General features: G+C 39.1%; 1 protein-coding gene across 3 annotated transcripts; it reads left to right on the top strand.

Annotated features, from left to right (window-relative positions):
• The first annotated feature begins 437 nt into the window (after positions 1-437).
• Positions 438-23,024, top strand: NUDT7 (nudix hydrolase 7). 3 transcript variants are annotated; one of them, XM_036752074.1, is made up of 4 exons: positions 438-708; positions 2,890-3,046; positions 13,839-13,997; positions 22,521-23,024. In XM_036752074.1, exons 1-4 carry the CDS (start codon positions 695-697, stop codon positions 22,887-22,889), a joined length of 699 nt encoding a protein of 232 aa, XP_036607969.1. In that variant the 5' UTR covers positions 438-694; the 3' UTR covers positions 22,890-23,024. The 3 variants fall into 3 exon arrangements, 2 of the variants coding, with proteins under 2 accessions (XP_036607969.1, XP_036607970.1); XR_005009961.1 differs by lacking the exon at positions 438-708 and adding an exon at positions 1,495-1,922; XM_036752075.1 differs by lacking the exon at positions 2,890-3,046 and having other exon boundaries at positions 451-708.
• The last annotated feature ends 1,385 nt before the right edge of the window (positions 23,025-24,409 follow it).

Below are 24,409 nucleotides of genomic sequence, written 5' to 3'. Positions count from 1 at the left end.
TGATGCCTGACCTGAGTCTTGAAAAAAAGTGTGGGATTCGATGAGGCCAAAGTGTGAAGTGGGTGCATTCCAGGCTTGGCTCACAGCCAAGGCAAAGGCGAGAGATGGGAATATGGAAACCAGGCGGAGAAAAAGCCAGTTTAACTCAAACCAAGAGTGTGGGGAAAAGACTTAATCTGGGGAAGGGTTTATAAGCAACTTCCACCAGCCTCGCTACATGCCCTCTTGTCCCCAAGATTAGTCATGCTGCCTCTGTTAAATCATCCCAAGGTCTCAAAGGTGAGAAATCGAGGACAAAGTGAGGTTTGCACGGGAGAGAGAGGACCAATAGCGAGAGGGAAAAGGGGCAGGGCCAATGAGGGGCTTGGCTGAGAAGGACCAATGTGGTGGGACATTCCAATTGGCTCCTCCTACTCTCCCAACTCTGTACTCAGACCCGGGGCCCTAAGTTCTTAGAGAGACGGCATTTTTTCTGGGAAATTGGGGAACAGGAATAGTTCGGAGTGGAAGAGCCAGAAAGAAGAACGAGTCATCGAGACTCCGACAATCTAAAATTCCAGTATTAGTACTGGAACCCTCTGCGCATGCTCGGCGTCAGTGTGCCCTGTGCGCATGCTCACCAGCCCGGAGGAGCTAGCCAGACTGGGGAGGAGGGAATCTTTCTGCGCATGTGTATGTGACGGTGCTGGAGGCCATGGAGCCGCAATGGTGAGGCCGGAGCTGGGAGGGCGAGTCTCAGGCTGGGTCAGGGGTCCAGCTTTGGGGGCTCCCACTACGCTCCCGCCCGGGGCCGACCCAAGTGCAACAGCGAGGGTCGTGTGGGAGCCCGGAGGCACCGCAGGGACGACCGCAGGCCCGCGGGCCGTGACGCCCTACGGGTACCGAGGAGGACGGGGGCTGCCGACCCAGCTCTCCCGAGTCAGCGCCCCCGCCCCCTCCAGCTTCGTTCTTCCTTGCACCTGACGGGGCCTATGCCTATACGTGTGGCCGGGGTGGAGTGCGAGGCCTTGGACCCTAACTCTGTAGGGTAGGACTTCAGAACCTGGGGCCAGGAACTTTTTGTTTCTGGTTCTTAATATATAGCATTTATATAAGGCCTAAAGGTTTACAAAGTGATTTACACGTGTCATCTCACTTAATCCTCGGAACAAGCCTGGGAGGGAGATGCTGTTGTAATGTTTTTTAATTTGGGTAACTGAGGCTGAAGGATAATATAATATTGATAACTAGCATTTATATAGCACCTACTGTGTGCCAGGAACTGTGCTGAGCGTTATGCAGTTATGTTATTTGATCTTCACAACAGCTGGGGAGGTGGGCGCTGATTTTACAAATGAGGAAACAGGCCGAATAACAATAATAATAAAAATAACATGTTGTCCTACTATGTGCCAGCACTGTGCTAGGCACTTTACCAATATCTCATTTGATCCTCACAACAATCCTTTGAAGGAGGTGCTGTCATTGCCCCATTTTACAGATGAGGAAAGTGAAGCAGGCAGTGGTTTTGCTCAGTGTCGCAGAGGTAGTATCTGAGTCTAGATTTAAACACAGGTCTTCACCATTCTAAACTATTCTGAGAAGAGATTCACAAGCTCCACCAAGACCCCATTCGACAAGAGATCATGACACACGCAGAGGTTAAAATCCTCTGCTAATGGAGATAACGCTACTTTGTATACCCATTAGAGGGAGTACAAAGGTCCCTTCCAGCTCTTCCACTCTTAGGTTCTAAAGTCCTGCCCAGCTCTTACATAATCATTTCCAGGCACTATGAGGAGACACTAAAAAAAAAAACCTTAGCTAAAAGAATTTATAGTCAAATAGAGGATATGAAAAACACATATATCAGAGGTGAGGACAGCTACCAAAACAACAATTGCAGATGCAAATTGATACTATATCGCGAGGGATGACTGAAGGTAGGTGTGGTTAGCCAGGGAAAATGTTCCTAGTATTTTTCTAGGCCCCTCTATGTTTGTTTTGTCTAACTCAATTAAAAAAAAAGTAGATAAAGATCCCTGAGAGTCATAGACTTAGAAAACCGCATATTAATACTATCTATTTTCTATTGTATTTTATTCATTTTGTCAAATATTTCCCAATTACATTTTAATCTGATTCTGCTTCACTAGGAACTGCTGAAAGCTCTGTGTTTTAAGTCCTCTGCTCAGGGTATCTCCTATAGCTAATTTTGTTTGCATAGGTGAATTTTAACATCTCTTAGCTACTGAATTTCTAAAAACATTCCTCACCAAGGATTAGAATCTTGTAACTAAAGTGCCTTTAGAATATTAAAAAAGCCACACTTGGATGTTTTCTTAGATCATGGAATTTCAAGTTGGAAAGGATCTTAGAAATATAGGATATAAGACCTAGAAAGGACCTTAGAACATAAGAGTACAGTTGCAAAGAACCCCTAAATTCTAATTTAAAATACTGGCTGAAAGAAATCAGCCTCAGATATGAAACATCTAATCCAACCCCATTTTATCTCATTCACAAGTATATTATGAGAGACTGTTCAATGCCTTATTGTTAATCCAGGTATACCATATCTATAACATTCCTCCGATCTAGTAACCCTGCCCCAAAGTAAATAAATAAGCAAACCAACAAATAAGTAAATGAATGTAGGTTAGTCTTGTATGACCTGTTCTTGAACCCATAACTGGTACTTAACGATCACTGCTTTCATTTCTGTGTAGTTTCAGGGAAGCTTAGAACATAAAATGTCAGAGTTAAAAGACAACTAGATTAAATGTTTTGCATCCTTAGATTTTACAGATAAAGATGCTGAGACCCAGAGAGGGAAAGTGATTTGCCCTAAAACTAGAACCTTTTAAGAGAAGTCCTGTGCTAAAATTCATGAGTTTGTTTTTATCTTAGCAAAAATTTGACCAAGGATACAGCTATAGTCCAATTAAGGAAGCATGATGTTGGAACCAAGTTTTCCCAGTGGTTATCAACTAAACACTCTATCCTACTACCTTTGTTGGTTAAAGAAGGAAAGATTTATCTGCTCTTCACAGTCCGATCAAAGGAGGTAGGTAAAGCACCTTCCCACTCAGTGATCTGAAGAAAACTCATAACAATAATAACTCACATTAAGTTTATAAAGCACTTTCTTCATAATCTTGTGAGGTAGGTAGCGCAAGTATTGCTATGCCCCTTTTAGAGAGGAGGAAACTCAAGAGTTAGGACAAGACCACAAGGCCCAGGGTTTTCTCGTACTACATTGTGCAGCTGCTACAGCTGCTGCTTTAACATAATAAATTATCCATATATGTGTGTGTGTGTGTGTGTATATATATATCTTTTTAAAAAATATTATTAATTTAATATTTTAGTTTTCAACATTGATTTCCACAAGATTTTGAGTTATAAATTTTCTCCCCATTTCTACCCTCCCCCCAACTCCAAGATGGCATATATTCTGATTGACCCTTTCCCCAGTCAGCCCTCCCTTCTGTCACCGCCCATCCCCTTTCCCCTTACTTTCTTGTAGGGTAGGATAGATTTCTTTCTTTTTTTAATTTTTTTTTCATTTTTATTTAATATTATAGTTTTCAACATTGATTCCCACAAGATTTTGAGTTACAAATTTTCTCCCCATTTCTACCCTCCCCCCCATTCCAAGATGGCATATATTCTGATTGCCTTGTTCCCCAGTCAGCCCTCCCTTCTGTCACCCCACTGCCCCCCCCATCCCCTTTCCCCTTACTTTCTTGTAGGGCAGGATAGATTTCTATGCCCCATTCCCTATATATCTTGTTTCCCAGCTGCATACAAAACCAACTTTTTTTTTTTGAGCATCTACTTTTAAAACTGAGTTCCAAATTCTCTCCCCTCTTCCCTTCCCTCCCACCCACCCTCTCTAGGAAGGCAAGCAATTAGACATAGGCCACACTTGTATCATTATGTAAAACACTTCCACAGTACTCATGTTGTGAAAGGCTAACTATATTTCCTTCCATCCTATCCTGTCTCCCTTTATTCGATTTTCTCGTTTGACCCTGTCCCTTTTCAAAAGTGTTTGCTTATGATTATCTCCTCCCCCATCTGCCCTCCCTTCTATTATCCCCCCTTTTTTATCTTCTTCCTCCTCCTTTCTTGTGGGGTAAGATACCCAATTGAGTGTGTATGTTATTCCCTCCTCAAGTCAAATCCGATGAGAGCAAGATTCATTCATTCCCCCTCACCTGCCCCCTCTTCCCTTCCAACAGAACTGCTTTTCTTATCACTTTTATGTGAGTTAACTTACCCCATTCTATCTTTCCCTTTCTCCCTCTCTCAATATATTCCTCTCTCATCCCTTAATTTAATTTTTTTTAGATATCATCCCTTCGTATTCAACTCACCCTGTGCTCTGTTTATATATATGTATGTATATTCCCTTCAGCTACCCTAATACTGAGGTCTCATGAATTACACACATCATCTTTCCATGTAGGAATGTGAATAAAGCAGTTCAACTTTAGTGAGTCCCTTATGATTTCTCTTTCTTGTTTACCTTTTCATGCTTCTCTTGATTCTTGTATTTGAGAGTCAAATTTTCTATTCAGCTCTGGTCTTTTCATTGAGAAATCTTGAAAGTCCTCTATTTTATTGAAAGTCCATATCTTGCCTTGGAGCAAGATACTCAGTTTTGCTGGGTAGGTTATTCTTGGTTTTAATCCTAGCTGCATTGACCTCCGGAATATCATATTCCAAGCCCTTTGATCCCTTAATGTAGAAGCTGCTAGATCTTGTGTTATCCTGATTGTGTTTCCACAATATTCAAATTGTTTCTTTCTGGCTGCTTGCATTATTTTCTGCTTGACCTGGGAACTCTGGAATTTGGCAACAATATTCCTAGGAGTTTTCTTTCTGGGACCTTTTCAAGAGGTGATTGGTGGATTCTTTCAATTTCTGTTTTACCCTCTGGCTCTAGAATATCAGGGCAGTTTTCCTTGATAATTTCTTGAAAGATGATGTCTAGGCTCTTTTTTTGATCATGGCTTTCAGTTAGACCAATAATTTTAAAATTATCTCTCCTGGATTCACTCCCAGCATCATGCGATACACCCTTCCCAGCGACCATCCAGGCCGTCCTGGGTTGGAAACCTGCATCCCTCTGCTATTTTGTGGGTTCTACAGCTCTAGAATTTGTTCAGAGCCATTTTTTACAGGTGTTTAGAGGGATTTGGGGGAGAGCTTAAGCAAGTTCCTACTTTCCAGCTGCCATCTTGGCCCTGCCCCTATCCCTACATATTTTGAGTGCCATAACAGTTCAGTTCACATGTAGCTTGGCCACTTGTCGACCTTCTATGGGGCTACATTTATTGCTAGGTTAGTATAGCATTTCTGATGTATTCTTCACACAGAGCAAAGTGTCAACAATTAGATTTGCAGTGTTGAGACCTTGGGAAGCTAGGTGACTTGTCTAAGGTTGTGTTGCTCAATGGTGGGCCTTGGATTAGCACTTAAGTTTCCCTTCTCAAAGTTCAGTGCATATAGGATGTAGGAAGAAATCATTGAAACCAGCTCTTTTATGTTACAGAAGAAGAAACTGAGAATAAGCGAGTTACTCAAGGTAACACAGCTAATAAATAAAACAGCCAGGATTCCACCTGGCTCTTCTAATTCCAGATATAGTGCTTTTTATACTACATACTACCCTATACTGCCTCTTTATGGAAGGATTGAAAACAGTATAATCTAGGTTAAAACACTCATCTGTTCCATATCCATTTAATGAATTAAGAAGGACTCTTAAGTAGCCATATACCTAGTGTTCGTACAAAAATACAGATACCTAATTAAGCAAGAACTTAGTGTAATTCCAACTTTATTTTCAATGTGATTGTACAGTGCTTATGGCATAGCTATATACTTGATACCTCATGGAGTACATTCACAAACTGGAATGGGTTCAGACTGGTATTACCACCTTGGTGAGGACACTAGAGACCAGGACATATGAGAATTAATTGAAGGAACTGGAAGTGTTTATCCTGGGAAGAGAAGATTTAAACAGAATTAGATCACTGCCTTCAGGTAGCTGAAGAACTGTTTTATGAAAGTGACATTAGATGAGTTTTCCTGGGCCTCAATAGGTAGAACTACAGTTGCTGGATGGTATTCACAGAGTACACCCTAAATAAAGAACTTTTAAATAATTGTAGTTATCAAAAATAATATAATATGCTACCTCAGGAGAGGGTGAGTTTCCTGGGTTGAGTCACTGGAAGTCTACAAGTCGAAACTGAATGATTAGATTTAGGGCTAAAAGGAACTATAGTGATTATCTTTTCCAATCTTTTTATTTTATAGATAAAGGAATTGAAGCCCAGGGACCTTAGGTATTAGGGAGATGAGATTTCTATTTCCGGTAGGGTTTTCACTTGATGAATCAGTCAGTCAGTAAGCATTTGTTAAGTATCTGTTCTGTGCTAGGCACTGTGCTGGTGTTGAAGATACAAATACAAAAATGAATCCATATTTGCCCATAAGTAGCTTGCATTCTAATGGTGGTAGCACTAAATGCTGACTGAAGAGGTCATTCTAGATAGTACTTTGTTCAGTTAAGCTAAGTTAGGTTCAGATTCGGATTCGAGCTGGCAGTAAGGCACACTCCTGAGAGAACATGGTTTTTATTGAAAGACAGGGGAAATACTCTAACACACACACAGTTAACTCAACAAAGACAAAGACACAAACAACATAGATTCATCACCTCTCAGGGGAACTCCAGCACTTTGTCCTCTCAAAGCCAAGGGGGGGTCCTGGTTTACACAGCCCAGCTCAATCAAGGCCCGAGAGGGAAACTGATCCCAGGAAGCTTCCTCTCCATAAGTGAGATCCCACTAGCTTGTTCCATGTGGGGACTTTTATAGCTTCCTGAACAAGGAGGGCCTACTGCTAACTGTCCCGGATGTTCCCCTCCAGAAGGGGTAGCCACTCCCCTCAGGAGGGGAAGATCTTGTCAATCATTTTGTTTTTGAGAACTGGCTAGGTCCTCAAGAAGCAGTTTCAGAATTTCCTGTCCTTTGTTCAAGGCCTGTCTGTCTCCTAGGGGGAGTGTATTCAACTCTTTTGTTTTGGGCCAATTAGCCAGAGAGGAATGTCTGAGAAGTCCATTCTTAAGGTTTATCAGTTGGAGAGGAAAGTCTAAAGATCTTGCAGGAGCTGGGGGATGAGGGGAAGGAAGAAAAGCCGGGCTTACACTGTAACATGGAAGATCTTCTATAATGATTTATCATTCATACCTAAACTCCCTTTCAGTTCCAATATTGTTAGAATGACTGGAAAAAATCAATTTTCATCTAAATTATAAACAATTTTAGCAGGTCTTAAGAATAAATTTTGTCTAGATTAAGAATAATTTGAAGTAGTTGAGATCTATTAATTAAAACAGGGAAGATAATTAGAAATTTTTTAATTTCAAAAAGAAAGAGAATAAAGTCTGCAGACTATAGGCCAATGAGCTTGACTTTGATTCCTGGCAAAAATTCAAAGATATAGTAATTAATAAGGATAGTTTCTAAGTATCTTCAAAAGAAAGAAATGATCACTAAGAGCCAGTGTGGCCTCTGGGGTGCATCATATCAGGCTAACATCATTTGCTTTTGAAAATTTTGTCCCTAGACTAGTAAATCTGCTACAGATATAATTTATTCTGATGTTGGCAAAACGTTAACAAAATCTCACATGCTATTCTTACAAACAAGATTATAAACAAGGTGGCCAGTGTCACTGGATTTTATAGTATGTAAAGGGGAATAAAGTGTAAGAGCACTGGAAAGGTAGGAAGGGGTCAAGTTATGAAGGGCTTTAAAAGCCAAACAGAAGATTTTATGTTTGCTCCTAGAAGTAATAGAGAGTAACTAGAACAGGGGTTGGGAACCTTCAGCCTCAAGGCCATATGTGGCCTTCTAGGTCCTCAAGTGCAGCCCTTTGATTGAATCCAAACTTCACAGAAAAAAATCTCTTTAATGAAAGGATTTGTTCTATAAAACTTGGACTCAGTCAAAAGACTTTATTCAAAGACCTAGAAGGCCACATGTGGCCTTGAGGCCACAGGTTCCCCACCCCTGATAGAATTTATTGAAGGGAGTTGGGGGGCTGGGGAGAGGGGTTGTGTGACATGATCAAACCTGAACTTTAGGAAGGTCACTTTGATAGTTGAGTAGAGGATGGATTGTAGCAGGCAGAGACTTTGAGACATGTATACGAAACAGAAGGCTATTGCAGTAATTGATGCTTAAGGTGATGAGGGCCTACACTACCATGGTGGCAGTGTCAAAGGAGAGATGACTCCTTAAAAAGTAGAATTGACCAAATGGAAAAGGAGGTACAAAAGCTCACTGAAGAAAATAGTTCCTTAAAAATTAGAATTGGGCAAGTGAAAACTCATGATTTTATGAGACATCAAGAAACAAACAAAATCAAAAGAATGAAAAAACAGAAGAAAATGTGATCCAGGAAAGATAATTTGAGAAATACTGAACCTACCCGAAAGTCATGTTCAAAAAAAGAGCCTAGACATTATCTTTCAAGAAATTATCAAGGAAAACTGCCCTGATGTTCTAGAACCAGAGGGTAAAATAGAAATTGAAAGAATCCAAAAATCACCTCCTGAAAGAGATCCAAAATAAAGTCCCAGAAATATTATAGCCAAATTCCAGGCCTCTCAGGTCAAGGAAAAAATACTACAAGCAGCCGAAAACAAAAAAATTCAAATATTGTGGAGCCACAGTCAAGGTAACAAAAGATTTAGCAACTTCTACATTAAAGGATTGGTGGGTTTGGAATATGATATTCCACAGGGCAGAAGAGCTAGGATTACAACCAAGGATCACCTACTCAGCAAAACTGAATATAATCCTTCAGGGGAAAAAATGAACATTCAGTGAAATAAAGGACTTTCACGCATTCCTGATGAAAAGACCAGAGCTGAATAGAAAATCTGACTTTCAAGTACAAGATGCAAAAGAAGCACGAAAAGGTAAACAGGAAAGGGAAATCACAAGGGACTTAATAAGGTTAAATTATTTATATCCCTTCATGGGAAAATGATATTTACAATTCCCAAAAACTTTCTCATTATTAGGTAGGGCAGTTAGAATGAGTATACATAGAAAGCAGAGGTGTGAGTTGAATTTAATGGTATGATTATCTGAACAAATAAAATTAAGGGATGAGAGAAGAATGCACTGGAAGAAGGGAAAGGGGAGAGAGGTAGAATGGGATAAATTATCTGACATGAAAGAGGCCTGTCGGAGCAGCTAGGTGATGCAGTGAGTAGAACTCCGTCCTTGGAGTCGAGAGGACCTGAGTTCAAATCTGGCTCTAGACACTTGACACACTAGCTGTGTGACCTTGGGCAAGTCACTTAACCTTAATTGCCCTGCCTTTCTCCCTCCCCCCAAAAAAGGGGCCTGTCAATATCTTGCCCTACAAGAAACTAGGGGGGAAGAAGATAAGGGGATGGGGGGAGTGGGGTGATAGAAGAGAAGGCAGACTGGGGAAAGGGGTAATCAGAATGCATGCCATTGGGGTGGCAGGGGGAGGGGAGAGATGGGGAGAAAATTTGTAACTCAAAATCTTGTGGAAATGAATATTGAAAACTAAAAATAAATCAATATAAAAAGTAAAAGGGGCCTGAAAGAAATTTTACGGTGGAAGGGAAAATGGGGGAAGCAGGGAGGGGAGCACAAGAACCTTACTCTCATTGGAATATGCTCAAAGAGAGAATAATATGCATACTCACTTTGGTGTAGAAATCTATCTTACCATACAGGAAAGTAGGAAGGGAAGGGGATGAGAGGAAGGAAGAGCTGATAGAAGGGAGGGCAGTTTTTGGGGAGGTAAAAGAAGCAAAACACTTTTGAGAATGGACAGGGTAAAAGGAGAGAGTGTGTGTAGGGTAAATGGAGAAGATAGGATGGAGCCAAATACATAGCCAAATACAGTTGGTAATCATTACTGTGGAAAAAAAATTTACAGTGAGTTTCTCTGATAAAGACGTCATTTCTCAAACATACAGAAAACAGTCAAATTTCTAGAAATAAGATCCATCTCTCAATTTATAAATGGTCAAAGGATATGAACAGGTAGTTTTCAGACAAAGTAATCAAAGCTATCTATAGTCGTATGGAAAAAAATGCTCTAAGTCACTATTGATGAGAGAAATGTAAATTAAAACAACTTTGAGCTGCTACCTCACACCTGTCAGATTGGCTGATATGACAGAAAAGGATGACAAATGGTGGAGGGGATGTGAGAAAATTAAAACACTAATGTACTTTTGGTGAAGTTGTACACTGATTCAATCATTCTGGAGAGCAATTTGGAACTATGCCCAAAGGACTAGCTCTGTTTCCCAAAGAGATAAAAGAACAAATAGGAAAAGGACCTATGTATACAAAAAGATTTATAGCAGCTCCTTTAGTGGTGGCAAAGAACTGGAAAGTGAGGGGATGTCCATCAATTGGGGAATGGCCAAACAAGTTGTATATGATTGTGATAGAATACTATTGTGTGCTTTAAGAAAGGATGAGCAGAATGCCCTCAGAAAAACCTGGAAAGACATAGTGAACTAATGCAAAGTAAAATGAACAGAACCAGGAGAACATTGTACACAGTAACAGCAATATTATATGATGATCTGCCATGAATAACTTAGATATTCTTAGCAATACAGTGATCCAAGACAATTCTGTATGACTTAAGATGAAAAATGTTGTACATCTCCAGAGAAAGAACTGGTAGAGCCTGACTGAAGATCAAAGATATTTTTTCTTTACTTTTTTTATTTTTCTTGGGTATTTGTCTATGTTTTCTTTCACAGAATGACTTACATGGAAATGTGTTTTTGCATGACTACACATGTATAACCTCTGTCAAATTGCTTACCTTCTCAGTGAGGTGGGGGAGACAGAAGGAAGGGAGACAATTTGGAACTCAAAATTTGGAGAAAAAGAATGTTAAAATTGTTTTTACATGTAATTTGGAAAAAATATTAAATAAGATTAAAAAAAAACTTGACTTTCCAAACCATAATGATAATAGCTTCCATTTCTAATTTTAAGGTTTACAAAATACATTCTTTTTATCATCTCATTTGGTCTTTACACTCACTCTGTGAAGGAAGTTATACAAGTATTATTTTGTTTTTAGTAAAATGAATAATGGATAACCAGAACGGTGTCATGTGGTCACGTAGCTAGGATGTCAGGGAGCCAAGTTTTAAAAATTGTTTGATATATTTTGCTTTTTACCTCACAATTACTTTCCAAAGACTCCTTCTCATAAAACCCATTCAGTGAAGAAAAAGTTAAAATCAGCTTACACAGCAGCCACATCTCACAGTATATGAAATATATTCCCCACTCGCAGCCCACCATCTTGATACTGAGAGGAAAGAAATCAGATCTAAGATTTAAATCCAGATCTTCCAAGTCTAGCACTCTCCCAGTGAACCATGCTGCCTTTCATAGATTGCATATGTAGAATTGGAAGGGACCTTAGAGGAAACCTTACAAATGAGGAAAATTAGGTCCACAGAAGTTGTGACTTGTCCAAAGTCATATAAGTAGAAAGTGGCTGAGCTAGAATTTGAACTCAGGTCCTCTTCTTCCAGTTCCCAGTAGTCTTTTCATTCACTACCTTGGTAATACCTTACATTGCAGATACATCTAGTCACAGGATATATGCCTTTATTCAGCATTTCAATTTTAACATTCTATTGTAGCTAATTAGAAAATGAGAACATCAAAGATGGATGGAAGACATTCTAACCCCTAACTCAATTTGCATTCATACTAGACTGTCCTGTGAGACTTCTATCATTTTTCATACAATTCCCAGAGCAATAACCTTTCCTGCCACAGCTATTCCTCCACTTTCTGTCTCAGGCTGATGATACTAGAGTCATAGAATGTGAAAACTGGAGAGGACCTTAGGGATTATCTAGTCCAAACAACTCATTTTGCAGAGAGGGGAAGAGAATCATTAGAAGCCAGGTCTCCTGGCTCCCCATTCATTGTCTTTTCTTCTCTGCCTCTTCCTCTCTGCCAGGCAAAGGTGACCCAGAGCTAGAGCATTTGCCACATCAATTAGACTGTTTTAACTATCATAGTAGACTCTTGATGGGCCTTTCTGCCTCCAGCCTCTTTCTATAGTTCCATGCTTCACAAATCTGCAAAGATAATTTTCCTAATGTTGCATAGGCTGTCAGACTTAGCTACTGTATCATTTGGTTTTGCTGACATTAAAAACCCCACAACTTTATTATAAGGGAAAGCTCACTGGGCTAGTGGGGATGGGTTATGCAGAAATAAATGTGATATAAAAAGAAAAGGTGTAAAAACTTTAAAAATAATAATCTTCGTAGTACACAGATCTAATGATGTCACTTTTCTGCCCAAAGACCTTCAGTGTCTTTCTGCTTTCTGTTTAATCAATTCCAAACTGATTAGCCAGCATTCCTGGCCCTCTACAAGTATGGATTCCACCTAACTCATCTTAGCGCTTGACCTAATACTTTGCTTCATATCTTCTACATTTCAGTCAAACTGGACAAACTGCCACCTGCCTCCTTTTTGTCTGGACTCATTATGTGCATTACATTTTGAAGTTGCACTATGGTATGATGGCTGGAGTAGTGGCCTTGTAATCAGGAGACCTGAGTCTTAAGTTCTTACTCTGCGACTTATTAGCTCTTTGACCTTGAACAAGACACTTGCCCTCTCTAAGTACAGTTTCTTCTCTGTAAAATGGGTATAATCATACTGTAGTCCTTACCTCAGATCTTTTTTTAGGAAAGTTTTTAACTGTTGGTTTTAACTGCGGTCAGTTAAAGACTGCCATGTTCATAAAATTTGTGTTGTGGAATTTTTGATGTTGAGCAAGATGGGAGCTCTGTGTGAAAGACTTTCCACATTGATTACATCCATAAGACTTCTCTACACTATGGGTTCTCTGGTGTTCAGCAAGATTGGAATTAAATCAGAAACTATTATAGAAATGTAACTGGTTTTCTTTTTAATTCTTCAACAGAGCCTTGCAAATAGTAGGTTTCATAAATATTTGTTGCCTGAAAATTCCCATTTCTTACTATCTAATTACTTCTTACTTTCTCTGTCCTTTTTAAGAGGATTATGATAGGGATTACCATTTTTGCATTTTTCTCTCTTATTAGGAAGTAAGGAGGGGAAAGGTGGGAAGCACTGTTTTCTTAACTTAGTGATATATTTTAAAAGTATATTTCTTTCACCTGCTTTAAGTTAATAGAATAGAGTGCTGGGCTTGAAGTCATGAAATAAATGTTTAAATTTCTCAGTCTGTCATTCAACGATGCAGTGTGGATTTGGAGTACAGCCCGAGAGTTGTGTCATAGGATTTATGTTCAAATCCCAGCTCTGCCGTTACCTATGTGACCTTGGCATTTTGAGATTATTGATTTAGAACTCAGGAAGCCTTGGCTTCAAATTCCATCTCTGATATGTTATAGCTGTGTGCCTCCAGGCCCATATATTGTTCAGTATTCTTGTACTTCTTAAACACAAGACCAATATTGTTATTAGTGCCAGTGCCCTCTCCACCAAATTTAGCCATCTTAGCAGTCAGTCTTCACAAATATTGTCTAAAAATATTCAAGAGTTTTGTGGCCAGTTCTCTGGTGATGAAACTTTACATATTGAGCTACCTGGTCCACTAATGACTGATACACAATTTGTCAGTGGGCCTGTAGTAGAGGATTTGAAACATAAAAGACAAAAATTCACATTTAATTTCTGCCATATGAATAACTACATAGTTAAATAATCTAGTAACTTTCATTTAATATTTAGTTACGTACCTCACCCGGGGAAGTGTGCTTCCCAGGGGGAAAGAGTGAGCCAGGAGACACAGATGAAATAGCCACAGCTCTCCGGGAAGCTCACGAGGAAGTTGGACTTCAGCCACACCAAGTAGAAGTCATCTGTCGTCTTGTGCCACATATAACCAAGGTATGGGCCAGAATTTTGTGTTTTTCCAACTTTATCTTGTGATATCCTCTCTCTGAAAAGCATGGCATCCAGAATGAGGGAGGTGATAGTCCTACTTGTTTCTACCCTGGGTAGACTACATCTAGAATATTGGTTAAGCTCTGAGCATAATGTTTTAAGAAGGATATTGACAAACTGGAGTGTATCCAGAAGAGGATGATCAGAATGGTGAGGGTGCTAGAGACCCTCTATTCATATGAGGATAGGTTAAAGGACCTGGTTATGCTTAGTCTAGAGAAAGAAGACTTAGAGGGAACACTTTGATTGCATTTAAGGTACTTAAAGGGTAATAGCCCTTGCTCTTCCTTAAATATTCCTTGGGCAAGGCTGAAATGCTAGCTTCTCAGTTGCAAACTGGTTAGCGCTGTCCGCTGCCCTAGTGCTGAACCATCAAATACTTGTTTTCATAACCACTGACCATGGTTCTGATGTTTCTCTTATCAAAGCAGTATCACTGTCCACAAAAGATTCACCCAAGGAGAAGGAATCCACATTCTTGTAAGGACTGAGCCTTTCTGAGACAGTCTAGGATTTCATCTCCCATATGATACCATGCCTAACATTTTTTTCCTTTGTTATTATAGACTTTAATATATCAGAGTCCCTTTCTCCCAAATTTTTCTGTTACCTTTCATCATTGTAATTTCTCCATTTCATTGATCTTAATTAAATCCCAGAATAATAGTCTTATTTGTTGCTTTTTGCATGCTTCTACTTCCTTTGTTACTGGTAAAATTATTACATTTCTTTGGGAAAAACTTATGGACCAGAACCAGTAGTTTTGTCCTCAGTTGTGTCCTTATCACAAGATATACTCATATTTTAAGGTGACATGAAGCTAGAAGGAAGGAATGACAGAATTAAGATTTAAAATCATGACAAGCTGTAACATTGGGCTGGTACCAACAAGATGAAATTTGGTAGCAGTAAATGTAAGGTCCTGTATATATTAATACTTTAAATGATTCTGGGTTTAATGATGTGGTTATTCCTTCAGCCATTACAGATCACAACTGCTCCATAAATAACATTCATGAGTGGTATCCACTGAGAAAGATTAATCCTTTGAAAGCCAACTCTCTCCACACTTAGCTAGGTTGGTTCTTGAAAAGCAGACATAGAGTCAGTCACCAGATAGAATTTCCAACTTAGCAGGACCTGCCAGAATTTTCATTGCACTGGCAGAATCTTCATGAGCCTGAGGGTCATCTCTATACCACAGTTGGGCAACAAAGGAGGACTTAGGTACAAGAAAATCTGGCATATAAATTCGTATAATAAAGCTCCTGAAGTCATCCAACTCAGAGTTAGAAGACCTATGCTTGAGTCTTGCCATTTACTAACAAGTTATTTAATATCTCTGGACCTTATTTTTACCATCATAAAGTGACAGCATTGTATTAAATGATCTCTAAAGTCCCTCTAACTATAACATTCTCGAGTTGATAGGGGAGACCTGGTGTGCCATTAGTTCGAATTTAAATGACTTGGGGAATTTTAGTTGCCTCCAAGCTTATTATGAGACAATACCATTATGAAACAATATTGTGACTGATAACAAGACTAACACATTTTTAGACTGTGTTAAGAAAAACATGGTATCCAGAGTGGTGGAGGTAATAGTCCTGCTTCACGTTTTCTTTGTAAGATCATATATAGAGTAGTGTTCAGTTCTCAGCACCATATTTTAGAAAGAATATGAACAGACAGAAGTGTGTCCAGAAGAAGACCAGAATTCTGAGGGAAGTGGAAATGATATTATATGAAGATCAGTTGAAGTAATTAGGGAACAGAGGATTTAGAGCTACGAGGGATTTTAAAGATCATCTAGTCAACCCCCCCCCCTTCACCTCTGCTCATTTTACAAATGGGGAAACCAAGCCCTAAAGAGGTTATGATTTGCCCAGCATGACAAAAATAATAAAGTAGCATAGTCAAAATTTGGAACCAGGTTCTCCGACTCCAAATTCAGTGGGGAATATTACAATCATAGTGTTTTTAACATTAGAAGGGATCTTAGTGGTCATACAGCTCTATCCTCTCATTTAATATATCAGGAAACCAAGACCCAAAGAGGGATAGTGACTTCTCCCATGGTCACACAGCTAATTATTGGCAGAAGACTTCAAGTTGAGCCTTAGAGATCATATGTGGAGAAGGTAGAGGAGACTCTTGTTTTAAAGTAGGGACTGGACTAGGTGATCACCCTGATCTCTGATTGTTTTCTCTCTAACAATAGCTAAATAAAAGCCACAGTTTCAAAATGTTTTAGCCATTCACATTCCTGCTGTTGCACAGACAAGTCTGCAAATCCATAAAATGCTCATAAATTATAAGGTCTCTCATATTCATAGAATGTCAGAGCTGGAAGGGAAATCTGAATATAGAATGTCTAAGCTTAGAGAGACCTTACAACATAGATTCATAGAATGTGGGAGCTTAAAAAGTCTTTAGATTTTTAATCCAACTCTCAAAAGCAAACAAACCCAGAGATGGTAAGGGACATTTCTCCAGTCACATGGCACAGAAGTAGGTATCCTGATTCCTAATCCATACTACCTCTGTTCTTATACAGAAGGGGTGGGAGAAAAGGCAAAGGACAGGCTGTCAGACTTTTGGGGTGATAGCCAAGGAACAAAACAGTTTCAATTTTTTTGGAAAATTACTGCCTGTGAGGGTTTGGTTATACAGCCGCCTATACTCTGGGCACCCAGATTCAGGATCTTGGCTAAAAGGAAATATTTGTATTACTTAGTATATCCAGATAGATTCATCTTCTATCTGGAAATTGGAAGCCAGCCAGTGTCTGAGTAAGAGAGAACAATGAGCAGACTCAAAACTCAAGGAGTACTTTGTTTGTTTGTCATGTTTTTCTTGAGGATTAGGTTATTCTTATAATTTTCATTTCATTTGTTTTATTTTAGTATTAAAATTGAAAGGCACCTTAGAAGTCATCTGTTCTGGCTATCCACTCACATTGTCAGTACGATAGTTCAAGTTCTTACCACTTTTCACTGTACTATTGTAATCACTTCCTCTGAGTCATCTTTCTGTGTCTCTTTTTTCTTCTTTCTAGTTGATGCTTCACAAGCCACCCAAGCAGTCTTCCTTGTATACAAGACTGATCAAGTCATTATTCCTCTATCCAACACCTTTCTGTTGCTGTCCATTGCCCACAAAATAAATCCATATTACCTTAGCTAGCATTCGGTGCCGTCCACAATTAAAGTGTTGCCTGCCTCTCCAACTTTATCTCAGTATACTACACAGACATGTTAACTTTGTCCCATCCAAATCAGATTATTCATAAGCCTAAACATTCACACTTCTGGGCCTCTATTTATTCTATTTTCTGTTTCTAGAACGGGTTCTCCTCCTAATCATCTCTGCCTATCAAAATCCTTTCCACCTTTTAAGGCCCAGTTCAAATGCCACAAAGTGATTTTCCCTTCAACTGAACTCCTCTTAATCATGTACTGTAATCAAGTTTGCATTACAGTTATCTGTATATATCTGTCTTTACTACCAGATTATGAGCCCTATGAGGCTTGCTGCCTCCCAAACCTAAAACAAGACCCTAACTTCTCTTTCTGCCTTTACCACTCAGCAAGGTAAGTAGAGCTAGGGCAGATTTGATTCAATATTAAATATGTTCTGTAAAGAATTCTCTGCTTGGTGTTGGATGACGGAAGTTAATTAAGATTTGGTCTCTGAGCTACAGTTTGGTAGGGGACATGTTCATATAGAACTGTAGTACAGAACAAACATCATATTGCATAAAAAGAGGTAAAAACTACTATGAAAGCCCAAAGGAATAGGAGAGAATTTCTAGCTTGGAGTTGGCATAGGGGAGTCTTTATGGGAGAGGTGGTAACTAGTTTAGATCCTGCAGCAATGGTAGCATGACAGCCGATGAAAGGGAGGAAGATAGAAGAGAGAGAGAGGGAGAGACAGAGAGAAGATGGGTAGAGAGAGACAGAAAGAGAGAGAACTAGAGAAAGAGAACACTTTCCAAGTGATTACTGCATGCCAAGAACTGTCAAGGGCTTAATATAGAAGTAAAAAAGCATGCTATTTTTTAAAGTAAAAAGGGCCTGCTTTCAAGTTGCTTCTATTCTACTAGGGTAATGTAACCCATATAGGGGAGTGGTGGCAGGAAGAGGTGAAAGGATGATGTTTGATATATGGAGAACAGTATAGACAAATGCACAAAGGCAAGAAAGCTCACGTTATGTAAGGAAACATACACATCATTCAGTTTGGCTGCAACAGAGAATGATTATATAGGAAGAGGAATCATATGAAATAATGCTAAAAAAAAAAGGGTCATATTGGAAGATTTTGATTTGGAAGGGAACTTAGGGTTTTTTTTAGTCCCACTGTTTCATTCTACAGATGAGGAAACTAAAACTGAGAGAGGAGAAGAGACTTCCTGTTACCTCTTCAGCTTCAGTTTTCTCATATGTAAAATGAGGAGGTTTGTTTAGATAACCTCTGAATCTCCTAGTTCTAAATCTGTAATCTCAAAATGGCCAAGGTCACATAGGTAATGGCAGAGCCTGGATTTGAACATAAATCCTCTGACACTAACTCTAAGGGTGTATTCTAAATCCACACATCGTTGAATGCTAGTCTGAGAAATTTAAATGTTTATTTTTGATAGTAGAGAGCAAGGTCTTGACAGATCTGTACATTAGGACAATTACTTGGGTAGAATGTGCAAGGTACACTAAATGGTGAGATATTGAAAGCAGGAAGACCAGTTCATAGGTTACTGAAATAATATAGATGAGAGGTAATGAAGGCATATAGTAGAGTGGTTGGTTGTCAAGGGATTGGAAAGGAGATGATGGACAAAGCAGAAAGGTAATAACTGAAGTTTCCCTAACAAGCATCACTTTACCATTGTGTGATTCAGTTTCTCTGTCTCTAAAATGGAGTTGGACTTTAATAGTGCTATGCGTGGTAAACTTGAAATTAGAATGAAATTAAAGACTTGGATATGCATTTTCATAATTATACTTGAATTCTTGCTTTGGAAAATTTGTATGGATATCCTTTATTTTTACATCACCTTCATTTCCAAATATATCCCTTACTCCTCCTCTACTCAGAGACTCAGCAGTTCATCAAAACTGACCAAATTCTCTTGAACTAACCTACTTCTGAGTGGTGCATTATCTTATTTTGTTTGGAAATAACAGATTGTGAGATATTTTTAAGGAAAACTGTTGTATAAAACTCTACCATGGTAAACATGTACCTTAGAGAGGTATAGGTCACATTACTGTGACTTTGGAGTGAAACTTTGGCTGCTGTTGACTACTATAGGGCAAGCCCTGCACTAGTCAGGGAAGAAACCCATAGAAATTTCATGAGAGATACTAAATGAGGTATGTGGGGCCCAGATTCAAGGACCTTAAATAAACACCTAGCTTCTTTTTTTCCAAGGAATAGAGAATAAAGGTGGTCTTGTTTTTGTTTGCCATGATCATTTAAGTTGGTGAAAGTTGACAGCTTTCAGTGCTTCTGCCATGGTCCCTCATGTGAGCAGGAAACACCTTCACCACTATTGTCATAGCAGTGTCCCTCTTTATTTCCCAAATTTGTCACAGCTCTGGGTATGAGCTATAGCTAAGGTGTAAGGGAAGTCTGGTTGTAGACAGTGGGAATCTGTGGAGCACATGTTAAAAGCCCAAAGGTCTTGGAATGTTTAGAAAAATCCACTTCTGAGGGTTCTGCTGCCCTTTATAATCTGATACCACTATCTCCCAAGTACTGTGGTACACAGAAAATAGGGGTCCCCCCATTTTGTTTTAATTTCTTTTTCAAATGGCAGCTTCTCTTTCTGCTCCTTTCCCTTCCCAATTCCCAGTTCTTTCTTTTGGCTTGTCTTCTGTGCCAGGTTCCAGAGGCCCTTGTTATTTCAAAACAAATGATCCCTTTTTCTCTTTTTGGCAAACCCATGTGTGATTAAATAAAGACACAGTATTACTCAGGCTATGAGAACCAAGGTAGAAAAGTACCTAGTATGTTTTCAACTAAAGCATTTAGAAGAACTTGTAGCTACTATGTTCCTAAAAGTGAGACTTTCTAGGGTAAAAAACATTCTGTTCTAGGTGTCCACATCCAGGTCCTAGACCAGCAATGTTTCAATAATCTTAGGATTGTAAGTCATGGGAGCATTGGGTATATGGATTTCTCTCTCTTAGAAAAGATTTAGCTGAAGGTTGTTATGATGACCACTCACCTTCTTTAAGGTTGAATTGGACCCTATGATGGAAATGTCAGAGTCTCTCAGAAGTTTTAACAGCCTTGAAAAAAATTTTCAAGGTTTCCTCTTTTTGAAAATTGGGAGGGGGTGGGTGGGAACCAAAGGTCCGTGCTTTTTTTTGTTTTTTTAAAAACAGTAACTAAAGGTCATTTAACTACAATAAAAATCAGAAAGTAGCCTTTTGACATTGTGTACTTAGTCGTTTTGTCCCTCTTGCCTGTAACAGATTTCATGGATGTATTTTTAATACCAAGAACTGTGTGAAAGAAGTAAATCTGCCCTGATTCTGTATGATCACAAAAAAAAAAAACTAACCAACTTCTCAAAGAAATCTAACAAAATATGCTTGACTTACACAATGTCGCATGTCAGCCCCTAATTAGAGTGCAACTTCTGAAACAAGTGATTAGCTTTGGGAACCAAAATTGAATAAACACAACTTCTAGGTTTCATTTAAAATTTATTAAATACAAACTATGTTCAGTATCACATAGTTGGCTCTACAGAGGTAAAAATTTGATGCAGTCCCTGCCATTAAGGAAATTATAATCTAGTAATCAAATAAGACAAAACTACACATAACTATAATATCACTTGTAATAGTGGATAAGAGAGATCCAGAGGGCATGGAATAAGAGATTAAAGAAGAAAAAAGTTCATCTGGAATTGGGGTTTTGAGGGTCTAGGAGGTGGTACCCAGGCAAGGCTTCATGGATGAGCTGCCATCAGAACAGGCCAAGGTGAATTTTGAAGGAGACCCTTTCAGTCAGAGGAAGTATCAGGAGATAGGAAAGGTCAGGATGAGAAGAGGCGATGGTGAGCCGTCCACTTTTTCTGGAATATAGGAAAGGGTAGGCATATGAGATAAAGCTTTAAGGTTGGGTAGAATTTCATCAGGGAGTTCAATTTTGGATATACTAAGTGTGAGTTACTCCAAGTTATTCAGATATAGGTAATGACATAAAGGACTGGAGCTCAGAGGATAGATTGGATGTGAGGGTATAGATTTAGGGGTCATCTACGTAAAGGTGATAGTTGAAGCCATGGCATCATCAAGAGAGAAGATAGAAGAAAAAAAAGCCTAAGATTTAAGATCCAATTTAAGGGTCAGGAGAATACAACAAATGAGTCAGGTCAACAAAAAGTTGAAAGGAGAACCATGAAAGAGCAGTGTTACAAAAGCCAAGGGAAAAAGACCAAGGAAATGAATTGTCTGCAGTGTGAAAGATCTCAGAGAGGTCAAGGAAAATGAGAACAGGAGAAAAAAAAACCTGATTGGATTTAGTGGATAAGGAGGTCTTGGAGAAGCTTGGAAAAAATTATTTCACTAGAGCAGTCAAACTAGAAGGCAAATTACAAAGGGTTAAACAGTGATTTTATTATGAGGAGAAAGGAGAATAACTTAATGAGGTGCCAAGATCAAGGAAAGATTTTTCTTAGGACAGGAAAGACCTAAGCATATTTGTAGGGAAGTAGTCTGTAAGAGGAGGGGTGGAGGATGGAGAGTACAAGCAGTTAATGAGTGCCTGCTATGTACCAGGCATTGTACTAAGTACTTGACAAATATTATTTCATTTGATCTTCAAAACGTATGTGAGGGGGGTGCTAGGAAACTGAGGCAGACAGATGTAAAGTGACTTGCCTGGGATCCCACAGCTAGTAAGTGTCAGAGGATGGAATTGAGCTCAGTTCTTCCTGATTCCAGGCCCATTGGTTCATCCACTGCACCACCTAACAGTCTTCATAGTGGCAGTAGAGAAGAAGAGATTGAAGATTCATGAGGAAGGCATCATGATTGTTGGGGAAAGGTCTTGGAGGAATGGAAGGGGATGATGGAATCAATAATACAAATGGAGGAAAGAGTTTAGCCAGAAAGATCGATACTTCTTTTGATATAGGTAAGGGCATTGAAAGATTTGGGGGTGTGGAGGAGCAGAGGTGGGAAAGCTCATGTTGAAGGGTCTTTTCATGTCAGATTATATGCTGAGAAAAAGGGAGCTGGAGGTAGAGTTGGTTACCTCAGGAGAAAAAAAAGTTTGGAACAGGCATTGTGAAGAGTGTAATAGAGCATGAATATGTAGTAGACTCAGCACAGTTTTATGATTTCCTTCAGCACATGTGACAGTGGTATATTATTGGGTCTGACAGAAGCTGGAAAGTCCTATTGTTTCATTTGTCCTAATTTTTCTTTGGCTGTGCTCCACTTTCAGGTTGGTTCCATGGTAACCCCAGTTGTGGGATTTATAGACAGTTCATTCCAGGCCCAGCCTAATCCGAGTGAAGTGAGCAAGGTGTTCCTGGTGCCTCTGGAGTATTTCCTGAGTCCGCACTCGCACTGTTCCTTTCACGTGACTATTTTTGGTCACCGTCTTCTCATTCATTGCTTTAGCTACGTGGATCCTCAAGATCAATCGGCCTATCAAATCTGGGGGTTAACAGCAAGGTTTGCACTGCTGACTGCACTCATTGTTTTGCAAAAGCAACCTTCCTTTGATGTTGACTATGACCTCAATGATCTCATGGCATCATCTGAGCAACACTTTGTAAATTTATACAGAACCGTCAAGAGCAAGTTATGAATCTGGAGACATCCAGGTTCTTGTTCATGCACCAGACTGATTTTCAAACAAAGGCTCTTCCTGGCACCAGATTTGATGTTTGGGATAAACTATCCTATAGGCTCCTTGAAAGCCTAGGTGGAGAGTTTTATGGATTATGTTGTTTTTCATCTTTGTATTCCTGGTGCCAAGCTCAGTGCTTTGCAAATGGAGGCTTAATAAATATTTAGTCAACTGAAAAATACATTTTGTTGACAGGTTGTCTATAGCACTGAACCAATTTGATTATGCTTTAATCAGTATCAATTTTCTGACAGATATTCCATTTAATATATTTGTAAAGTATGTAAGTAAATATAAAATAAGACCTAAAATTGTATAACTCCAGTCTTGTGATTCTTACCAGTTTCATTATAGCCTCTTTTGTGATTTTGGGCAGTTAGAAATAGAATCTCAGAGCTGGCAAGGATCTGAGAGGTCATCTAGTCCCTGCTCAAAACACAAATACTCTCTACCATGTCTCCAAAAAGTGTCTGGTCATCCAGCCCCCACTTAAATACCTCTTTTAATGGGACACTCACTACCTTACAAAGCAATGTACTCTACTTTTACACAGTTCTAGTTTTTATAAAATTTATCCTTTTGGAAAGGTAGAGATACATGATTTAATCTGTGTGGAGAATTCCAGTTGTTGAAGTTCCTCCTCTGGTGAAGATCTGCAGCCTCTCTATAACTTATAGTTGCTTATGACAGTGGAAGTTTTAAGAAGTGACTTGCCTGTAATCATACAGCCATTACAGTCAGAACCTAGTTCTTCCCAACAAGATCAGCATTCTATTTACCATGGCATATTGCTTCTCTTTTTCATATGCTGAGCTGAAGTCTGTTTTCCTGCAGCTATCCCTTTTGGTCCTAGTTTTCTCTTTTTGGTCAGGCAGAACAACCCATTCTTGTTAATGACAACACCTGATATATGTGAATATAATCCATAGCCACCTGAAGTATTTTAATGTCCAGATGAATAATCACCAGTTCTTTCAACCTGCCCTCATATAGCATGGTCTCTACTTCCCTCACTATCTTGGTCCTTGTCTTCTGGGCACTATCCTGATTAGGTAGTTGAATGTCCAGTATGTCATTGTTTGTCCTCACAGGTTATAAAAACAAATAGAACCTTTCCCATTTTAGGATCCAGTTTTGAAAATATTAATTTTGCTTTTAGCTCTCAGTTGTAATTCTGTAAACACTCTCCTGAAAAGACTGTATACTAAAACAAAGTCGAAACTTTAGCCAATAGAGGCATTTTGATCATGTTGAATTGATAGCCTATTTATGATTGATCCTTTTGGTTGTACCAACATTGTTCAAAATAGCTAATCTTTGAGTCAGACTTTGACAAATTCTTATAGACAGAGATCATAGTTTCTACAGTATCTATAGATACTGTAGAAATGTTTCTACAGTATCGGTAGTCTTGGTAATTCACCCAATTTAATACATGGCCATTTTTTTACAAGGATCTCCAAAGTACACAAAGGGCA

The sequence above is a fragment of the Trichosurus vulpecula genome, chromosome 3 (assembly GCF_011100635.1).
Source record: "Trichosurus vulpecula isolate mTriVul1 chromosome 3, mTriVul1.pri, whole genome shotgun sequence".
Classification (NCBI taxonomy): Eukaryota; Metazoa; Chordata; class Mammalia; order Diprotodontia; family Phalangeridae; genus Trichosurus; species Trichosurus vulpecula.
This window is presented reverse-complemented; position numbering and strand designations above follow the sequence as displayed.